The 22,508-nt window shown below is 37.4% G+C and overlaps 2 protein-coding genes across 3 annotated transcripts in view; one reads left to right on the forward strand and one right to left on the reverse strand.

Annotated features, from left to right (window-relative positions):
• LOC106095333 (arrestin domain-containing protein 3) overlaps positions 1-20,138 on the reverse strand; it is a 31,956-nt gene extending 11,818 nt beyond the window's left edge. For both annotated transcript variants that reach the window (XR_009396965.1, XM_059362077.1), the window contains exon 1: positions 19,580-20,138. Coding sequence is in view for 1 of the 2 variants with exons in the window: in XM_059362077.1 (XP_059218060.1) it covers positions 19,580-19,694 (115 nt within the window). In the remaining variant the exon portion in view is untranslated. The remainder of the gene's footprint in view (positions 1-19,579) is intronic.
• LOC106092447 (GTP:AMP phosphotransferase AK3, mitochondrial) lies at positions 3,295-12,298 on the forward strand. The gene is made up of 2 exons (XM_059362078.1): positions 3,295-3,612; positions 11,379-12,298. Exon 2 carries the CDS (start codon positions 11,487-11,489, stop codon positions 12,153-12,155), a length of 669 nt encoding a protein of 222 aa, XP_059218061.1. The 5' UTR covers positions 3,295-3,612; positions 11,379-11,486; the 3' UTR covers positions 12,156-12,298.
• Positions 20,139-22,508: the final 2,370 nt, after the last annotated feature.

Consider the following 22,508-nt stretch of genomic DNA (forward strand, 5'->3'; position numbering starts at 1 on the left):
GAAGCTCCTAACAATTCTTACCCAATTTGTCTGAAATTTGGAATGTTGCGTCCATATATGTCCATAGCCTGATGTAACTCCTTTATAAGCGTATCTTCAGAATTGTATCCTTGAACACTGTAGCAGCACATTTCCTACCCGATTTGGTTGAACAATTATATGTGCGGTTTCTTAGTTCCCTTTTAGGAAATATGATTGTGCGCATTTCCTATTCAATTTGGCTCCATTTGTGATTGTTACCTCAATATCTATGCCAAGTATGGTCCGAAAAGGTCCACAAACGGAGAAAGTTCCCATATAAGCCAGCCTCAGGTTTGACTTCTTTAAGCTCTATTATAAGCTCTACTATCCATGCTCAGCATGGTCTAAAGCGGTTCAATGCTATTTAACCCAATCTTCCGAGTTGGCTTTTTGGGCATTTAGGCGTGGCATTTCCTAAACAATTCTGCTGAATTTTTCCATGTTGGCTTCCCTTATGAAATTCAATAACCATGCTTAGTGTGTTACGATAATGTTCAGAACCGGAGGAAACTGCCAAATAAAGCCATCTTCCGATTGTGCTGTCAGAGGTTGCAATTCCTACCGGATTTAGCTAAAATTATGCAGGAATAGTTCCAATATGACCTATTGCCTTGCTAACTATTGTCCAAAACGGTCCGCAACCTGTTTAAGTTCCCATATACACAATACACTGATTTTACTTCTGAAGACGGAAGTAAACTGGCCATCAGGGCTATAACAACAAGGAAGGTAAGGTCACGAACCGTCATGTAGTGTAAGGAGGAGTTATTAACGCCTTATCTGAAGATGACACAATCCGTCATCGGCAAGTGACAGCGTGTTTAGGGCATGCGTGGAAGACTATGAGACAGAGAAATATTATCGGCACGGGATAGCTAAGTGCACCACACAAGCTGGAACTTTGAAGTCCGATCTGTGTGGTGTTTTTTTGCTGTCACGAGAAGCTTAGCTGCGAGCTACCGGGCGCGTCCACAGGTTGCGGATAGTGGAATGCTCCATACGGAGTAGCTGCAACGGCAGTATCGAACACTCAGCGGTGTCGAGCGAAGAGTCTCAGAGAGCCAGGGCGGCACCGGCTCTTGCACAAATACAGAGTGCCTTTGATGCTCAATATGACAAGGCGAGTTATTGGCGCCTTAAACTATCTAATGGCCATCGATTTCCCGCGGCGATAGGTCCTTGGACCGGAACGAGCTTGCTCACCTACAGGAGCTTGACGAGGTTTGCCACCTCCACATGAAAATGTGGTTACAACAACAACATAGTCAATGCCTGGCTTTCGATATCAAACTTGAACCAGACTACGGACATAGAATGAAAAACGATTAAGGATTTTCTGAACAACACTGAATTATATAGACCACATTTGACCATATTTGTATGCAGCTTCCACATTCCCATTGAAGGCATTGAACTCACAAAAGACGCATTTATTATTCAGAATTTATCCCTTAACATTCGTACCAGCAGTTACGGTCAATATCAGAACCTTCGCCCTTTTTCTTGAAATTTGAAGCAATAAAACCCTTTGTAACCACCATGGCCCCTCACTATCCTTGGCTTAGTTCTGCACTCTTAGCAAATACGCAGAAACGAAACGAAGTAAAATTGAGGTCAGCCTACCAACCTACCAAGAGAATAAAAAACCTACCAATTTTGGTAGGAACCTACCGAAAACGGCAACACTGATTGGGACGTCAAATAAAACATCTCATGCTAAATTTTGTAAAGATAGGATTAAAATTTTGGCTACTACAGCCTTAAAAGGCCATATCGGATGAAAGATATATATGGGAGCTAAGTCTCAACCGATTTTAATGAAAGTTTGCACAAGTATTGGGACGTTAAATAAAATTTTATGAAAATCGGACCAAATTGTGGCTACTACAGCCTTTAAAAGCCATATCGGATGAAAGATAGATATATATAGGAGCTATATCTAAATCTGAAACGATTTTATTGAAATTTTGCAACACGTATTGATGATGTCAAATATTGGGTTGCCCAAAAAGTAATTGCGGTTTTTTTTAAAAGAAAGTAAATGCATTTTTAATAAAACTTAGAATGAACTTTAATCAAATATACTTTTTTTACACTTTTTTTCTAAAGCAAGCTAAAAGTAACAGCTGATAACTGACAGAAGAAAGAATGCAATTACAGAGTCACAAGCTGTGAAAAAAATTGTCAACGCCGACTATATGAAAAATCCGCAATTACTTTTTGGCCAACCCAATATAACACCTCATGCTAAATTTGGTAAAGATCGGACCGAAATTGCAGCTTCACCTGCCTTAAAAGGATTAAAGTCAAAATCAATAGGGTTCGTTCTTGGGCCAAAGAAGTCCCATGTGCTAAATTTTGTGACAATCGGACAATAAATGCGACCTGTACCTTGATCACAAGAATACATGGACAGACATACGGACATAGCTTAATCCATTAGTATATTTATCGATGGATCTAGCTCTTCCCCTTCTTAGCGTTGCACACAAATGCACAAAGTTAGAATACACCGTGTACCACAGTGGTGGTGTGGGGTATAATGAATGATAAAAACATTTTTTAATTGAAAACGTTTTTTTTAATTTAGTCGCCTCTATTCCTATTAACCTGGGATTGATGGCAACATGTTACATGTGTATACTGCTTGTAATCAGTAACCACATGATACACTTTACTTGTATCTTTCCAGACAATATTTCTCGTCTTACAGCCAGTCAACTCTGAAAACATCCCATCCAAATTGCATAGTCCTAGATACGAATATTTAACAGAATCTAAGCCAGCGAATTAACAATGCAGGTAGAACACAAAATTTTTTTACTTATCTTTTGTTGTTCTTGCAAGGCGTTATGTGTCCTAAGCAGACACTGACCTCAAAAATTTAACTCCTTGCACATTTATGCTATTAAAGGCGTTGCATACAAATTTGCAAAGAAAAAATGTTGTTGCAACTATGGTTAAAGAGAGAGGGCAGCAGAGCAGGCAGGCTTTGTCACGCAGGTTAAAAAATCAGATTTTAATGTATTTACCTACTTTTAATTATAACATTTCTCTTTATAGTAAAACACAAATTTTGTTTAAAGCCATTTTTATGAAAATTCATTTTTCATATCTCTGATTAGTAAACCAAAATTCATTTTACCACTTTGCCTTACCACGGCTCTCTTTTCGCTTTTCGCAAAATTGAGAGGAAATAAAGAGATTAACTTTGACATTCTCAAAACAGCTCGCTCTCTCACATATAAACAAGAATTTCAGTCTACAAGCGAAAACCATAAAGAAGCAAACAATCTGACGGATAAAAACTAAAATCTCAAACAGTGTGGTTTTGACTTTAGACGTAGTAGTTTAGTTTCATTTTTTCCTTCTCATAGTGGCCCAAAGGGGGTGCTGCTGTTGTGCTTTCTGCTATTCGATTAAAAATATATGAATGTACATATGTATGTTGTCTGTAGGAACAATATAAATATAGACTTGCGTGCAACTCCCCAGCAAAAGAAAAAACAAAACAAAACATCCCCCAAAAAACAACATTATATAGGTCGAAACCGGAAAATAAGTGGTAGCAGCAAATTTAACTTTCGACAGGTAAGGAAACAACAATGGTAACGAAAGAAAACCCCTTTTATAGCCCAGCCCGAATATAATAATGAAAGTGTTTGGCTAAAAAACAGCTTGTTGTTTCTTCTTTCTATTGTTTAATGCGAAAAAAAAACTGTCATTATTCATCATCAATTTACAATTTATTCGATTGGTTAAAGTTCAATTTAGAATCAATTGTGGCTATATGTACAATTTATGCACAAATTTCTTTTGTGTACCCGGATGGATGTCCGTCGTTCATGGAATTCAAATGTGTTTTATTTCAGATTGGACTTTGGACTTTTGTCAACAATAACAACAAACGAAGCCAAGAACAGCTTTATTGTATAAGGCAGAGTAGAGTAGTTTACTCTAACAGTAGTGGGAGCAAAAAGTGTCTGTGTAACGAGACTGATGATTTTTTTTAGTTATTTTGTTGTTGTTATTATTTATAATCTATTAAAGTGTCATTGTTTACATTCGCCGCAATATGTGTAAATACTAGAAAAAAATGCAACTACTTTCCGTTTGTATATATAGAAATTTCCCGCCCATGAAATAGAATAGAGTGGTATGACGTTTTTTTTTGGCTTAAACCCCAATTGCTTTCTCTTTAAATGTTTTGGGCAATAGTCTCATCAACTAAAAGGAATTTCGCCAACAACAATTGTAATAAGAACTTATAAGTATCTTATTGAGGAAGTTGAGGTAAAGCAGTGCAATCAACCATGGGGGGGAAAAGGAATTTCTTTAATACACGCGAAAGAAATGTGTCATTTATTGAGTCATTAGGGGAATTAGCTGGGTTGTTAATTATAAGGCCGCTAATGCCCAAATGGACAATTTTATAAACCATTATTGTTCAAACCTAGGATAGTGATTACCATCCATTTTCGAATCTCAGCAGCCAGATCGTAAAGTCAAGAAAGTCTCCCCGCTAGGTTGTTATCCTTTCGGTTACATCAGTCAGGAATGGGGAAAAAGTAAAAAAACTGATATGGAGATGCTAGCCAGGATAGGCAAGCGAAAAAGGGTGTTAGTCCTTTGGATACGGATGTTCGCATCGAACCACACCCAACAAGCGATGGCTTGTTCTTACTTTTTGAGGTAATTTAGAAGGCTTCTTAAGCAGATCCCAAAGCAGAATGGGTTTTATCAAGAAAATCTAGGTAGCCGTATTACGGCAGGGGAAACTAAGGATCCTGTATATCTTGAGGGAGATGGAAGAGTAATATCTTGACTATCTCGAAGTTATGCTCTGGGGTGAATCCAGTTTATCGTTCAGGAGACAGGCGCCCCAAGGCCCTGAGCGAAAACCGAACTCGGTACCCCACAACTGAAGAGATTTCACCGCTACATAGAGAAGGGGATAAAAACCGGGGAAAAAAGTTGCGTCAGTATGGGGAACATTTCATTCAATTAATTTTATCGTTCAGGTGATAGACGTACTAAGCTTATGAGCGAAACCCGAAAAAGACGATGAAATCGATAAAGAGAATTCGCCGTTACATAGAGGAGGGAATAAAATCCGTGTAAACAATTCTCTCGAAAAATCGACCTATGAAGACGAACAGATCATTCACATGGGCAGTGGCGAAAAAAACGTACACAACTATAGGCCAGGTGTCGGGGGCTAAAGACTAAATTATTGATTATCCCGCGATTAGGCAAAGAATAGAGGATGTTAGTCCTTTGGATATTCAAATTCGGATGTTCGAACCGAAGGTGACAATCAGCTCTTACTTTTTTAGGTAACTTAAATGGCTTATGGCTCAGCTCCCAAAGCAGAATCAGAATCGAGAAGACCTAGGTAGCCGTATTACGGCTGGACAACTAAGGATCCAATATACCTTGAGGGAGATGAAAGAGGAATATCTTCAGGAGTAGGCCCCCAAACTTATGAGCAAAAGCCGAAATCGGTACACGGGTACACACTTGCGTCAGTCTGGGGCACAAAACATCACTGCTCTGGGGCTTATATGACAAATTGATCTACCGCTCTCATACACCCCTGATTACGAAAGTCAACGACATGCCGAAAGGTACTGAAGAAAACCATACTCGAAAGAAGAAGAGAGTAGAAATGACCTGCAAATAACATATTATCGGATATAAGGGATAGTTATGAAGTGTTTGCAAGATCATTGCCTTTACCGAAATTACAAGGGTTGCCTTTTATATTTCGGAATTAGAGAATAAAACCAAACATTAAAAAACGTTGACCTCTCATTTTATTTTTTAAGTACGGGAATAAAAAGAAGTCATTCGGTGCCAAGTCAGGACTGTACCGCGGATGACTCATCAAATTGATGTTTTGAGTACTCAAAAATGCATTTGTTTGAGCAGAGGTGTGAGAGCTTACATTGTCGCGGTGAAGAGTGATCCGTCTTCGGCGGTTGGTTTTCCTGATTTCTTGGAAGACAAATGGCAAAAAAAATCATTGTGTACCGCTCAGAATTGACTGTTCTGCGTTGTTCTAGTGGTACGATTGCGATATGTCCAGTTTTTCCGAAAAAAGGCGATCATTTGCTTGAAAGTGCTTCGTGCGCGAGTAACTTTTGTTGGATTTAGCTCATCTTTAAAAGCACACATACAGTCGACTGCTGTTTACTTTCGGGGTCATACTCATAAATCCATGATTCATTATCTGTTACGATGTCATAGACGTGTTTCGAAGCACCGCGTTCGTATTTTTTGGAGCATTTCTTTCGACCCAACGACACGAGTTTTTTTGAGCGATTGACAAATTGTGTGGGATTCAAAGCGAACAAATTTTTTTGATGGTCAAATGTTTATGCAATATTGAATGTATGCTAGTTCCACTCATGATGACGATCTTACAATATTAGTTGGCGCACAAAATCAATGGTTTTTGGAACAAAAACTGATTTTGGACGACCTTCAAATTTGTGTTTGAGTGAACTACGACCTCGGTTGAATTCAGCATACCATTGATAAACACTGGACCTTGATGGAGCTTGGACGAGATGAATCTTTTAAGTTGCTGTAAACAACACAAATAACGCTCGTATGTCAAAACGTTCAATGTCAAACTTTGCGATAGAACTGTCAGTTGGCAGATTGCAACAGGAGAGTGGTCGCACAGATCAGTCGCGGACAAGTTCCTCTGATACAAAAATGGATTAAAGGGCGGTTTCGTACGAACGGCCCGTCACGAATAAATTCTTAACTCACCCGACCATTGTCACTGTATAGAATCTACCTTGGAAAAGCGCAAGGCATAAGCGCCTATTTCGGCACAGACCCTCTTCGAGGTACTCTTTACTACGCCGAAGACTTCTACACTTTTGCAAAATTTTTCGACATGTACATCTCTATTAAGAGGAACAGATAAAATACTTGGGCGGTGGCGGCAGCGAAGAAAAGACAAAACTGAAGGCCAGCAGATGTCAGCTGGCCATAGCACTGCAGCTGGGCAAATTTGCATTGCGAAAAATGCAGGAGAAGCAAGACGCCCCTAACTTTATATGGGATCAACGGCACGACGGGCTCATGCAGGGCAATTGATGGATACAGCTAGCGTCAAATTGAGTGATATATGGCATCTTTATTTAAAAAAAAATGTGATGGATGACTTTCCAATTCCTCAAACGGTGGATTAGAGTATTGGATATTAGGATTGTAAGGTTGCTGGATATGATATAAATACAAACACCTGTTCCAAGTTACACTTCTTTACTTTTCGGCTAATAATAATGTGAACAAAAAAATCTAAATTCAATCGCAACTAACAGATAATTGAAATTAAAAAATATATTTACCCACTTGTTAGCGCATGAATGTCATGTGTGGACTGGGATTTTCATTCAAATTAGATTTAGTCAAGTGGGCTAATAAAATTAGAATCTAATTGGCGCAAATTACTTGTGAATATATGTATATATATCATTACTAATTGTGATATATGGTTACAAAAGCATCATTTGCAGGCAGCCGGAGCTGGAAAGTATGAATTTCCAAAAAAAGAGAGTAAATTGTTTAGTTGTTCAGATGATGTGTGAGTGCAAATAGATGAAGATGTGGGCTGGTGGGTATACTCTAAAGGGGTAAGGCATATAAAGAAGGTTACCTAATCACGGAAGTGTGTATCAAGCAGAGATCCTTATAATGGGAGAATTGATGAAATGGCCAATATATAAATGCCCTAACGAAGGTGGACATATGCATATATATTCTCAGACTGTCAGCTCGCCTTTGAATCTCTGGGGAACGTATTTCTAATCTTCGAAAAACGCCCTTAATTAAAGATCCCCCTACGAATGGTTAAAAATTAGCTTGTTTATTGTGAAGTACCTCTGTGAGTTTGAAATTGAGGAGATGCCTCCTTTCCCATTTCAGCAGAAACACTCAAAATAGTTTATACTGAAATGGGTCCATAGCTTTAAATGATCACAGGTCTTCAGGTTCGCATTTCGTCTTACCCACTCCTATCGCACAAGTTAAAACAGCGTAATTTGCCTCCTGTTGATAAATCGTCTAGTATTTTAAGGACCTTGTTCGTGGTTTTTAGATTAGGTTGAAGAAGAGGGTGCTGATAATAAACCGCCCCATGGGACTATGAAATACACCTTATCCAGCAACAGGCTTTTAGTGCGATCTACGCTCTGGATCAGTGGTGGGCTCACTAACACATGTAGACACTATTTCCAAGCCACTGCCATTCATGTCCAGAATTTTACCAGGGTGATCGATGACTTCAAAGGAAAGATATTCACTCCGGATACAAATTATGGCGATCCTCGGCAAATGAGGTGACTAACCTCTACAGATGAGTTGGTATTTAGTTCGAATTACCAGTTCAGAAGTTACAGGTTCGATACCCACCAATGTGTCGAAGTAGGTTATTTCCCTCGTGCGTGGAAATGTGCCCGAGTCGCAGACCTTTTGAAATAGCCCGAACGATTGAGGAGCAATCCAAAATCGTATTTGGACATCAGTCTTAATCCCGTGCTTGCAAAAGTGGTGGGGAGGACAGTGGTGAGAAGATATAGGGAGGACTACGCGTAGGGTATTTCTCTGTAATAGTTCGGCTTTCGGAAGGAAAAGAGCAGTGTGAATGCCTGGATTCATGCGCAGAACTGTGTGAGCGAATCGAACGCCAAATATGTTCTTAGCATATTTGTCGATTTCAATGGCGTATTTGATTAGCTTTCATAGCGTAGTGTACTCACGAGATTAGGTGAATAAGATTGCTTGGAACTTCCTCTCTGGCATAGTTGTTTCTGTTATATTGGGTTGCCCAAAAAGTAATTGCGGATTTTTTAAAAGAAATTAAATGCATTTTTAATAAAACTAAGCTAAAAGTAACAGCTAATAACTAACAGAAGAAAGAATGCAATTGCAGAGTCACAAGCTGTGAAAAAATTTGTCAACGCCGACTATATGAAAAATCCGCGATTACTTTTTGGGCAACCCAATAGAAGAGTTTGCATGGTTTCGAAGGATATTGAGAGCAGTTGCCCTCGGGGCTCCATCTGTGCTCCATATATGTATATGGAACCTTATAATGGAACCTCTGTTGAGACGCCTCGCTGAGTCCTTAGAATCAGTGCATATGCCGATAACTTATGAATGTCTGGCTGAAAGAGATTCCAGACTTGCGCTGGAAACTCGTGGTTAACAGGCCTTGGGCATTGAAGTCGTCATGTTGATGTTGGCGTCGCGGAGAACAAAACCGTGACAATATTGCTGTGACTGACCTTCGTCGAAAAAAGATGCTCGCTTGCCTGTGTATAGGACAGTTTCGACAGATGAACTACTGGTATTGCTTGGCGTGCCCCCGCTTTATTTATTCGTGAGTTACATGGCTGTTGTGTACATTGTGAGAATGGGAATTCCATTAGTGCGTGATATATGGCCAACTGCTTCTGACCTGGCAGATGGGGATTTTAGGCGGCTCAAGACGCTTCTTTTGAAGAGTCTTAATGATAAATGGAACCACAAATGGACTAACAATGGTCGGGTGACTAACGGATTTATTCGTGACGCGACGTTCGTAAGGAACCGCCTTAGTCTTAGTTTCATACTGGCGGCACATGGCTTCTCTTAATGCTTTTCTGCATCAGAGGATCTAGTTCGTATGCAGACGTTAGAGATTCAGGCACGATGGGGATTAGCGAGGTGGTGTGCGATATAAATAGGCCCTTGGAGACGAGACGTCTGTTGAAGGGTTGGCCACTTTTTCCTGAGAAGTATTTAGTAGGAGACGAACGCGACTTAGGACGATAAACACAAACAGGGCACGGCAGCCCTCACGGACTACGCCACAAATATCAGCTCCAACTTGTAAATTTGCTCATTGTTCATGAGCAAATTTACAAATATCGAGAGAATCGTTTATAAAAGATCATTTTATTGCAATATTACTGCAAATCGGACGAACATATATATGGGGGCTATATCTAAACCTGAAGCGATTTCGAAAAAACTTTACAGACATTGTGGAAGTCATCGAGAAAATCGTTGTACGAAGTTTTGGGAAGATTGGTCAAACAATGCGCTTGCAGTGGCTCTAGGGGTGAAAATCTGGCGATATACATATATGACAGCTCTATCTAAATCTAAATTCTAAATTCATAAGAAAAACCTTCCTGCCAAATTTCGAGAAAATGGGTTAGCAAATGATCATTTTATTGCATTATTACTGCAAATCGGACGAACATATATATGGGAGCTATATCCAAATCTGAACCGATTTTTTCCAATTTCTAAATGCTTCATCTCTAGACCGAAAAACATGTCTGTACCAAATTTGAAAACGATCGGATGAAAACTGAGACCTGTACTTTTTACACAAATTAAGATGGACAGACAGACAGACGGACATTGCTAAATCGTATCAGAAAGTGATTCTGAGTCGATCGGTATACTTATCAATAGGTCTATCTTCCTTCCTTTTGGGTGTTACAAACAAATTCACTAAGTTATAATACCCAGTACCACAGTAGTGGTGAAGGGTATAAAAATAAACAACCACAGTTATTTGTTATGAATTGTGTCCACATTACACAAGATGGAGCTTTTTCTGTGTAACATATTTGTAAACCATGTTTGTTATGAATTGTGTCCGCATTACACAAGATGGAGCTTTTTCTGTGTAACATATTTGTAAACCATGTATACAACTATTTTTAATCAAATTTTAGTTTATTTGCTATTAAAACATTATGTTTTCTTAAGAAAAAAAGTAAAAAAGTGTTTTCATTTGTTTTGTTGTTATGTCAAGTAATTCTTGACATACCTACTGTATATTCCTTTTACAAATTCTGAACGTCCATGTTGGTGGAAAGTCATTAGTCGAAAGTCGATTCAACATAATTTGAACTTAAATAAAAAAAAATAAACCTTAGCCATCATATGTCTCCACTTTTAAAGCCTCCTTATAGTCAGGGCTGGGAAGTTAGTAAAATAAGGTCCTACCAGTTTAACAACTCAGATTCGAAGTCATAGCGTAGATTAACATTTCTACCATCCCCAGTGTCATTTGCCATTATTTTTATGATAATAAAGAATCTTTCTTTTTTTGCTTAAGTTTATCAAAAACGTTAGATGTATTGATACAATTTCACTTTTTAAAACCGTCAAAAAAAAGATTTGTACGTAATAAAAGGTGAATGACTGTGCTGCAAAGCTCAGCCGATAATAAAACAATCATGCAAAATTCATTAAAATACAAACCTTATCTACATTAAGACTGTTTTTTCTGCTCATAATTCTCTTATCAACATAAATTTGTTCTTTTACAATTTCAGTCTGGCCTCACTCACATAGGCAAAACAACATAGAAGTAGCGGCCGCGGCAGACGTTTGTCCGCACATCCCAAGTTAAGGACTTCCCCCTAAGCTAAAAGCAAGAAAAAATGATAACAAAACTATTTCGTGCTGTCATACTAGGGGCCCCTGCCTCGGGCAAGGGCACCATATCTAAACGTATAGTTGATAAATTTGGTTTCGATCATATATCACCGGGCGACATACTACGTCTGAATGTGAAAAATAATACCGCCTTGGGCAAACAGGCAAAGGTGTACATTGATCAAGGCAAACTGGTACCAGATGATTTGATAATCAAATTTGTTACAAGTCGTTTGCAAGAATCTGCCAATAAATCCTGGATGTTGGATGGTTTCCCTCGAACTAGAGTGCAAGCCGAACGACTGGCAACCATTGAATCATTGGATGCAGTCATCAATCTTGAGGTACCACATGAAGTAATAATTGATCGTGTCAAAGGACGTTGGATACATTTACCCTCCGGCCGGGTCTATAACATAGGCTTCAATGAACCCAAGATTGCCGGCAAAGATGACATCACCGGCGAAGATTTGGTACAAAGAGACGATGACAAACCGGAAATAGTAGCTGAGCGCTTAAAAATCTATGAAGATATGATGAAACCTGTTTTGGATTATTATTATGAACACAATTTGGTAACAAATTTCAAAGGAAAAACCACAGCAGAAATTTGGCCCAAAGTAGAGAAATTTCTGCTAGAACGAACAAAAGCCTTGATGGCGAATAGAGTTTAATTTGATTTTTATATTCCTTAATTTTACTACTACCAATAGAATGTATTAATTAATTTTATTCTAAAATCAACACTGACACAAGCACAATAAACTTTTTTAAAAAAATTCTTGGAAATTGCAATAAATTAAATATTTGAAGGAAATTAGAAGTGAAACAAGTGATTCTATTGCATTCGCTAACTAATCTGCATAAAAACCAAACTGTGAACCGTAGGTAAACACAGGTGGAATAAATTCCCACAACTGAAAGTGAAATCGCTGATAAGATTATCTTTAAATACCACAATAGCTAATAAGTTGGCAAATGATATCAGTATCTCGATTTGACAAAGTAAATAGGTGGTCAAAAAACAATTTTTTCATAACAAATGTCGAGAGAATTGAATTTTTATAGCAAAGTTGCTGAATCGGGCCCGCTCCGCTGCGCCTTCTTTTACTTTATATGAAACAAAATTATCCGTTGAATATTTATTTTCGGCAATTAAAGAGCGTTTGGCGAAATACCATGCTACAAAATAAGTATATGTATATCGCTTGAATAACAGTATAACAATATAAGTGCCTTTATCTGAATCCCATATGATCTTAATTGGTCTTCGAATTCAATTCACTCAATTGCTAAGAAACTTTATTTCAGCCCGATATTCTCATGGTGTTCGATTTAGGGGTGTTTTCGGGGGTGCGGTGGTCCCCGAAACACTTGGACCTGAAAAAATATCAGCATCGTGCTCTTCTCTCAAATAACATTTATTGTGGGATTTAGGGGTGTTTTGGTGAGTGGGGTGGCCCCCAAAAACACTTAGTCCTGAAAATATATCAGACTAGTGCTTTACTCTCAAATATCGCTTTTTTGAACCTCATATTGCCATTGGGCTCAAAATTGAATATCAAATTCGTTTTCTAAAGTCAGCATATATATCCGGTTTGAGGTATGGACCCTAAAAACTACCAATGCCGTGCTCCGCTCTCTTTAAGACCCAAATTGTCAGAGTGAGCAAATACGTCCTATTTGGAGGTTGCTATGTGGTTGAGACCTTCCCGTTACAACTTGTCCCGAAAGTTGATATCGGATTCGTGGTCTACTTTCAAATACCTTTCATATTTCCATAGTTGGCAAACATGACCGGTTTGTGTGGTGTTTTGGGTGATGGGGCGGCCACTCATTGACTTGGCCCTAGAAATATATATATCAGATTCCTGTTCTACTCTAAAATACCTCTTATTTGAGCTCCATATTGCCATGGTCAGCAAATACGTCGTATTTGGGTGGTGTTATGGGGGTGTAGTGGGCCCATAGACACTTTTTACCGAATATTGATATCAGATTTGTGCTTTACTTCCAAAGTCCTTTCATTTGAGCCCCATATTTCTAGGGTCGTAAAATTATTTTCTTTGGTCCCGCATTTAGATATCAGATTCGTATTCTACTCGCAAATACCTTTCATTTGAGCCCCATATTGCCATGGTCAGTAAATAAGTACTGATTGGTGGATGTTTTGGGGAGGGGATGGACCCCCAAACACTTGGTCCCACATTTCGATATCAGATTCGTATTCTACACTCAAATACCTTTTATTTGAGCCCCATATTGCCATGGTCAGTAAATAAGTACTGATTGGTGGAAGTTTTGGGGAGGGGATGGACCCCCAAACACTTGATCCCACATTTGGATATAAGATTCGTATTCTACTCGCAAATACCTTTCATTTGAATCCCATATTGTCATGTTTGGTAAATATGTCGGATTTAGGGGTGTTTTTAGGGGTTGGGGTGGTCCCCCAAACACTTGGTCCGACAATTGGATATCAGATACGATTTCTACTCTTAAATACCTTTTATTTGTCGTGATTGGTTTATATATATATTTGGTGGGTTTTGGGAGAGGTGCGGCCCCTCCTAGGCACCCCACATTAAATTTAGATTCCAAATTTTTGTTTTTAAGTTACTACAAGAGGGCAAACAAAATTTCGCTTAAATCGCATCACCCATTTCCAAGATCTGACGTTTCTGAAAATTAGCGTGAGGGGGATGTTCGACCGCATAATGATTTAACCTTTCTATACTGACTCTTGTCTCTTAGAATTTTTCAAACAAATGGTCTATATTTTTATACCCACCACCATAGGATAGGGGTATACTAATCTAGTCATTCCGTGTGTAACACCTTGAAATATTCCTCTAAGAACCCATAAAGTATATATATTTTTCAACGTCTCGACGCTCTGAATCGATCGTGATCGAAATCACGATAGCGGTCGAACGCGTAAAACTAGCCGTTTGAAATTTTTCAGATTCTTAATATTGATTTAGGGGGATTTCAAATGGGCCATAACGGTGCAGATTTAGATTTAAACCGATCTCCCGATTTGAATTCTTGAGCGCCTTAAAGACGCAATTTTTGTCCGATTTGGCTGAAATTTTGTAGAAAGTGTTCTGTTATGACTTCCAACAAGCGTGCCAAGTACGGTCCGAATCGGTTTATAACCTGATATAGCTCCCATATAAACCGATCTCCCGATTTGACTTCTTGAAGCCTTATATAGTGTTCTTTCAATAATTGTGCCTTGTACGGTCCAAATCGGTCTATAACCTGGTACAGCTCCCACATAAACCGATCTCCCGATTTGAATTCTTAAGCCCCTGAAAGCCGATATTTTCGTCCGATTTGGCTGAAATTTTGCATGCGGTATTCTGTTATGAATTCCAACAACTGTGCCACGTACGGTCCAAATCGGACCATAACCTGATATAACTCCCATATAAACCGATCTACCGATTTGACTTCTTAAACCCTTAAAAGACGAAGTTTTTGCCCGATTTGTCTGAAATTTTGCATGCAGTATTCGGTCATGACTTCCAACAACTCTGCCTAGTACGGTTTAAATCGGTCAATAACCTGATATAGCCCCCATATAATACGATCTCCCGATTTGACTTCTTGAAGGCTTACAAGCCGCATTTTCTGTCCGATTTGGCTAAGATTGTGCATGCTGTGTTCCCTTACAACTTCAAACATTTATGCAAAGTACGGCCCTAATCGGTCTATAACCTGATATAGCTCCCTTATAAACCGATCTCCCGGTTTAATTTCTTGAGCCCTTACAAGCCGACCACAAAACACCGCATACTCCGATTCAGCCAAATCGGACGAAAATTGCGCCCTCTAGAGACTCAAGAAGTCAAGACGCGAGATCGATTTATATGGCAGCTATATCAAAACATGAACCGATTTGGCCCATTTACAATCCCAACCGACCTACACTAATAAAAAGTATGTGAAAGTACATGACGATCAAGAATATATATAAAGGGTGATTTTTTTGAGGTTAGGATTTTCATGCATTAGTATTTGACAGATCACGTGGGATTTCAGACATGGTGTCAAAGAGAAAGATGCTCAGTATGCTTTGACATTTCATCATGAATAGACTTACTAACGAGCAACGCTTGCAAATCATTGAATTTTATTACCAAAATCAGTGTTCGGTTCGAAATGTGTTCAAATTTTGACAAATTTTGTTCAGCGATGAGGCTCATTTCTGGTTGAATGGCTACGTAAATAAGCAAAATTGCCGCATTTGGAGTGAAGAGCAACCAGAAGCCGTTCAAGAACTGCCCATGCATCCCGAAAAATGCACTGTTTGGTGTGGTTTGTACGCTGGTGGAATCATTGGACCGTATTTTTTCAAAGATGCTGTTGGACGCAACGTTACGGTGAATGAACACATTTCGAACCGAACACTGATTTTGGTAATAAAATTCAATGATTTGCAAGCGTTGCTCGTTAGTAAGTCTATTCATGATGAAATGTCAAAGCATACTGAGCATCTTTCTCTTTGACACCATGTCTGAAATCCCACGTGATCTCTCAAATACTAATGCATGAAAATCCTAACCTCAAAAAAATCACCCTTTACTTAATGGGGTCTTAGACGCATATTTCGAGGTGTTACAAACAGAATGACGAAATTAGTATACCGCCATCCTATGGTGGAGGGTATAAAAATTGTATTTTATTCTCGCTCCTATCGTTTTATTTCGGAAATTTTTTGGGGAAAGGGGTCCCGATAGTTCTACATGGTCAGTTTGGGATGTGTTTTGGAATGTTTTGTGGGGCAGGAAGGGTCCACTTAGACCTCCAATATACCCTTCATTTGAGTCCCATATTGTCCCTATGGGTGTACTTTTCATTTAGGTTTATGCTTTTCGCGTAAGGCCTAGCATGCATTTCAAGCGAAATTTTTGGTACCAAACACATGGTGACAAAATACTATGCATTTGTTTGGCCAGTCCATTTGTGGCCCAAAAAAATTATCAAAAGATTTTAAAATATTAATAATAAAGCCGGACAATATCTTGCAATGGAATCTCTCATTATTAATAACCTGTTTTTTATTTGTGTCTACTTTGCTTTTCACTGTGAAAATTGAACTAAATACCAACCATGATGTAAAATTGACCAAATGTGCGCTTTTTTTTACTTCAAATTACTTCATTCCAGGCTTTGGCCATCGGACCCAAATATAATTCTATTGCCACAAATTAGCATAAATGAGGCATACTATAAAGATAGATTACTTTTGTATTTATATATGTACGAACGTATGTTGTTCATACGCAAATATCTATCTATTCGCAATAATTTAACCTTATAATTAATATGATTAATAATTTTGAACTTTGCATGTCATACGAATAGTTCGTTATTTGTGATTTAAGGTGTAGCGCGCCTCATACACGAAATTTGATTTTTATCGGAACGTGAGCAAAACCACTCCTCTTAAGTGCTGTCAACTGGCGATACAATTAATGATTTAAAATAATATTTCAACAGTTTTTAGTAATTGTTTTTTAACAAAAAAAACTAACAAACTAAAAGGATAGACTTTTAATAAAGCCATAATTAGTACAAAATATTGTATATATTGATGTATTTTAAAATGAAAACCCATAGTGGCAAATCGTTTTAGTTAAATAATTTACTTCACAATGATTTTTAAAAATTAATACGTTTTGATGCTGTGTATGTATGTTGACAACACTGTTTCTCTTCTCTTTCTCTCTCTCTGTGGCAGATGGGGTTAAAAATAAGAAAACAGAGAAGATACGTTGTTGGGGTTGCCAATACTATGTTTTACTACATTTTCAAGTAGTTTACTCAATCTTGTGAAACATAATGGGAAAGGCATGCTCAATTTTCACCAATAGAATGGTAAAGTTAAGAAAAGAAAAAAGAAGGAGGATTACTACTAACAGAGTGCTTGATGATTGTAAAATGTTTCATTTCTTTTACTGTGGCTCTTAGTCATAAATGATTGTAGCCAATACCGATGACGCTGCCATTAGTGCACAGAAAAAATAAAAATCAGTTTCAATCACCATATTAATTGATCCAACTAATTTTTTAATAGGATCTGCTTCAATCACAAAAATGATAATATCAATCATTGTTTATTAATTAAAAAAATAATTGAAAATTCTTAAATTTTCATTTAATTTTTTTATTGATCCATTTACAAAAATAATTGAATTTTTTCAAATATTTACAATAATAATTGAAATTTTTGAAATTTTCAATTAATTTTTTAATTGATCCAATTAAAAAATGGTTGAAAATTTTGGAATTTTCAATTAATCAACAATTTGTCGATACCGTTGATTGTATCAATGGTTAAGAAAAAAATTTGGAGCTATCAAATGGAGCGAATATCGATATTTTGGCAGATCTATTTCAGTATTCATATATTTCGGTATTCACAAAATTTACATTTAGCTTGCTTTAGAAAAAAAGTGTAAAAAAAGTATATTTGATTAAAGTTCATTCTAAGTTTTATTAAAAATGCATTTACTTTCTTTAAAAAAAAAACCGCAATTACTTTTTGGGCAACCCAATAGATTTGAAATAGATTCATTTCCAAAAATGTCAAATAAACATATTAAATTTTGTGAGTAAAAGCTCTAATATATATGGACTTGAGCGATATTTGTTATAGATTATTTTTCCCAACTAAACATATCTGTCACATTACTTCGAAAGCGGTTTATATTTGATCGATATCATACCGCCCAATATTCACTTCTAGACTAACACCGTTATTTACAAAACTCAAAAAGTTTTATAGTAGGTTTTTTTCACAGTACTATAAAGGAAACTTGTCAAATAAGCCTACTATTACGCTACTTCAAGTCTTTTTTTTTTTTTTGAGAAAAAAAATATAAAATATAGAGAACAATAGGTGCAGATAAAGAAACACATTTTGGTATGGAAATAAAAACATTAGCTTGCTTTCAAATTCCACTCACTGAACAATTAAAAATTCCGCGACTATTCCGAAATCAGAATAGAATACTAACCCTAAGCCAGACAAATTTTACAAGCCCAACTGATGGAATTTCCCAGTTACAAATTTGTATCCAATGGAACGTCAAAAGTTTTGTTTGGGTTTAAAATTTTTTTTACATTTTGTTTCTTTTTTCACATTTTAATTGTTTTAATATATAATTTACACGTTTATAATCATAAATCTCTCCGCTCGATACCGCTGATTGACCGCGACTGCCATTGCAGCTACTCCGTATGGAGTATTCCACTGTCCGCAACTTGAGGACGCACCCGGTAGCTCGCAGCTAAGCTTCTCATGACAGCAATGAACACCACACAGATTGGACCTCAATGTTTCACACTGTGTGGTGCTCACAACTATCACGTACCGGACCGTGTTGGGCTAGTGACTTTACCTTGTATAAATTTGCATACGCTCGACTTTTGCTTTTTTCCTTTCTTGTTTGTCAAGGGAGTCATGGCAGCCGGTTGTTCATACCGGATTGACCCGTCTCTATGCATAACACATTGCTACAACAAGGGGTTTTTTCAATTATTTCCCTTTCCCATTTTTGGCAAAATTACATATGATGGCAACCCTATAAAATAGCGCTGCCACAAGAGGTTCTCTTATTGGAAAGAGGGAAAACAATTACAAGACATTGCAAAATAAAACAAAAATAACAAAAACAATCTAAGTGGAATGGTTTAGTAGTTGTTTCTTTTATTTTCAGAAGAAATGAATGGGACAACAAAGGCAATTCAGAAATCAAACAAAAAAAATTAAAGGAATAAAAATTTTACACACAAGCCGCACACATTCATAGTAATAAAAAGTAATTTCACTACCACTTCTTTGTTTGTTGGCAGAAATGTCATTAAAAGAAAAAGGAATGAAGTCGAGTAAACAAACTTCGACATCAAGTCGAATGTCCGAAGCCCAGAAGAAAAGCAACAACAGCGTTACATACAAAGAAGATGTGATGAATGAATGGATGGATGATTCAATCACACCGACAAACGTTTTGCCTAACCAAATTAGTATTGGGATGTGCATTCGATGTTAATTTGCCAAAACGAAAAAAATTCTGACAGAACTTACCTCTGATTTTAGTGCGTTTGGTTAGATTTAACCAAATTTCTCCTTTAATTGTTTGGCCAGCTATATAAAGTTTATCGGGTTTATCCAGAGTTATACGTAAACGCTCGTTTTCCATAATTTATGTTCACTTTTTGATCACTGCTTTTGTTTGCCCACTTAATTTGTTGTTGTTGTTTTGAAATAAAACAAATATTTCGCTAAGACATCACCTCTTCGCACACACCACACTTTCCACTTTTCCTCATACAAAAACTTTGAATTTCAATAATCTCAAATCTCACACAAAATTTTCCAAAAATAACTTCCTCCTATTCGAATTGGGTGCAAAAGATTCTTTTGATTTTCGAGGAGTAGGAGGAGGAGATACGTTCACTTTTCCACTTGTTCCATTGAGGGGTTCTTCGAGTATTTCGTTATTATTTATCGTTAAATAATTATCGCGGTCTTTAATTTATTTATTGCTCATGGTTTTATACAAAAATATTTGCTACTACTATATTCCTACTTAGTTTGTCAATGGTTTTGTATGTTCTATGCGATTTTCCGAATGACAAGAGTAGAGCGGACAAAGAATGACAAGAGCAGAGCATTGAATGGCGAGAGTGCAAGAGTGATGTCAACTATACGCCAAGGGAAAACACGCATTGCGGAAAAAGCTCATTGGATACATTGTTGTACAACATAATAGCAGTCTATTTATGGAAAGAGGTCAAAAAGCAGAATTACTTATAAAACAGCGATGGCACACTATCATATTTGAAAACACATACTAAATTGTGTTTGTAAGCTTTCATCTGCATCAAACTATTTTTGAGGCAATTGGCGGTTGTAGTGTATTAACAATACACTACACAATATTCAGGTGTTCAGGAAATACACCCATCAGCGCTTAAGTGAACTACCCGCAAAGAAAACTACAAGACCGAAAAACTACCAGCCAGTCGAATGCCTCTCTTGAGTTCTGATTTCGCGGCGTAAACTGCGGGACTCTCAGATGAGCGTGGTGGGAATCGTTGTTCCGACCCTAGTGAGTCTAATATCATGGAACTAAATATAGAGTTAAATAGCGTAGTCACAAAAATAAGCGGAATTTATGGCTAAAGCACTTAACGCATGGAATTAAAATCAGTAGGACTGCAAACAGAGGCGGACTACCAGGACTACTTGCATATACTTCTATAGACAAGCAGAAGGCAAGGGTAGTATAGAGTAGGACACCCTGCAGAATGCTTAGATACAAGCAGCATGCCTATCAGCATGCATCAAACTGATCGTCGTTTTGCCAACACACGCAATCATTTTGTGTGCGTGTATGTATACGTGTGTGTGCATGAGCGGAAAATATGCAAGAAAGATGATAACAACAAAGATAATGTAAAAATAAAGCTGACATCTTAATACCGTCAAACCTGGCCGGCTGCTAACAGCTGTTCGTGTGAGACCACCTTTCTAAATCCGCCTTGAACACTTTGGTAACCAATATCTTATGTGTGCACTCCAACGGTGCATTCCAATTAAAACTTGCTTGAGTTTTACCCAGTCTTTTTGCCTTTCGTTGCCAAACTCCTAAACTTATGTGCTACCTTAAGCTCGCTTCTGCTGGCAAATAAAGTAAGCAAACTACTGCCAACTAAAATTTTTTGAGTACGCGAACACACTTATGGTCACATTATTCAGAAAGCCATGATGGAATAAACATTTGTTGTGCTTTTCGAATGCTCAATCCATCCAATCCAAACCAGTCACATTTGTAGGTAGAATTTTGACAAATTTTCAATTTTTTATTCCTTTATAGTTAAATAGATTAACTATGAAGTAATTGCATGAATGGTCGGCAAATTACAACCACACAGATAAAATAATTGAATGTATATGCACTTTAAAATAAAGCAAACACAAAACAGTGGAACATTCCTAATTGGAGTTTATAAAAAAGTCGAAGGCCTGGCCATGATAAAGAATGCGTCTGTTGTGCCTGGCAGAGTAAATTTAGAACCAATTATTTATAAAATGATGTGCACAAATCTTAATCAAAACTTTTTCAAATGCTTTGCCATAAAATGACACTTAAAGTTAGGGAAAATACCCGCCGGTGATGTTTGGATATATTTTTGTTATTTAGGATACACTTATAAGGTGAAGTCATGCGAACACCTGAGTAAAATATTTTAATTTTTGTTTTGATTTTGCAATAAATTGTCGTAGAACTAAGAGGGTCCGAACTGTCTCGTCGGAAAAAGGGGACAAAATGTGCTGGCGGGCGCTGGCTGTTTTCTTCTAGAGGTTCTTGCCCACAGCCAGAACCAGCTCTGGATGGAACAGAAGACAGGGTCACACATACAATAAGGCAGTCATATTGAAATTGTTCTTGCACATATTGCTATAATTTGCTCTTCGTGGGGCACCAAGGCGGATTTAAAAAGGTGGTCTCACGCGAACAGAAAGAAAAATTAGTAACAGAAAGCCGGGTTTGACGGTATTAAGATGACAGATTTTTGTTAGCATTATCTTTGTTTTTATTTGCTTTTTCGCACTTTCTTTCTACTCACACATACGCACATAAAATTATTTAATGCTTGTCATTATGTCATGGCGGATTGTACCATATGATTTGTAGTTGTTGTACAAGCGAGTCCACCTTTAATTGTTTCGCCATGGTTACAAGTGTAAGATGCTGGCGAAGGCTTTTGGAAAGTTGTGTTTATTTAACCTTTACCAATGAAAATACTACAAAATCTAATTATTTTTACAAATAAAGCTGCATTCGTTTGCTTTTTCAATAGTTTTCTATTTTATTATTTATTAGTTTCGAAGGGGTGAGTTTTGGTTGAAATTACAACACATATATGTATTTGAGAACGGTCCACACACTCACATTTGTCAAACCACCAAAAGAACGATTTTCGGAGAATTTTCCCAAAATAAAACA

This window comes from Stomoxys calcitrans, chromosome 2 (genome assembly GCF_963082655.1).
Source record: "Stomoxys calcitrans chromosome 2, idStoCalc2.1, whole genome shotgun sequence".
NCBI classification, from domain to species: Eukaryota; Metazoa; Arthropoda; class Insecta; order Diptera; family Muscidae; genus Stomoxys; species Stomoxys calcitrans.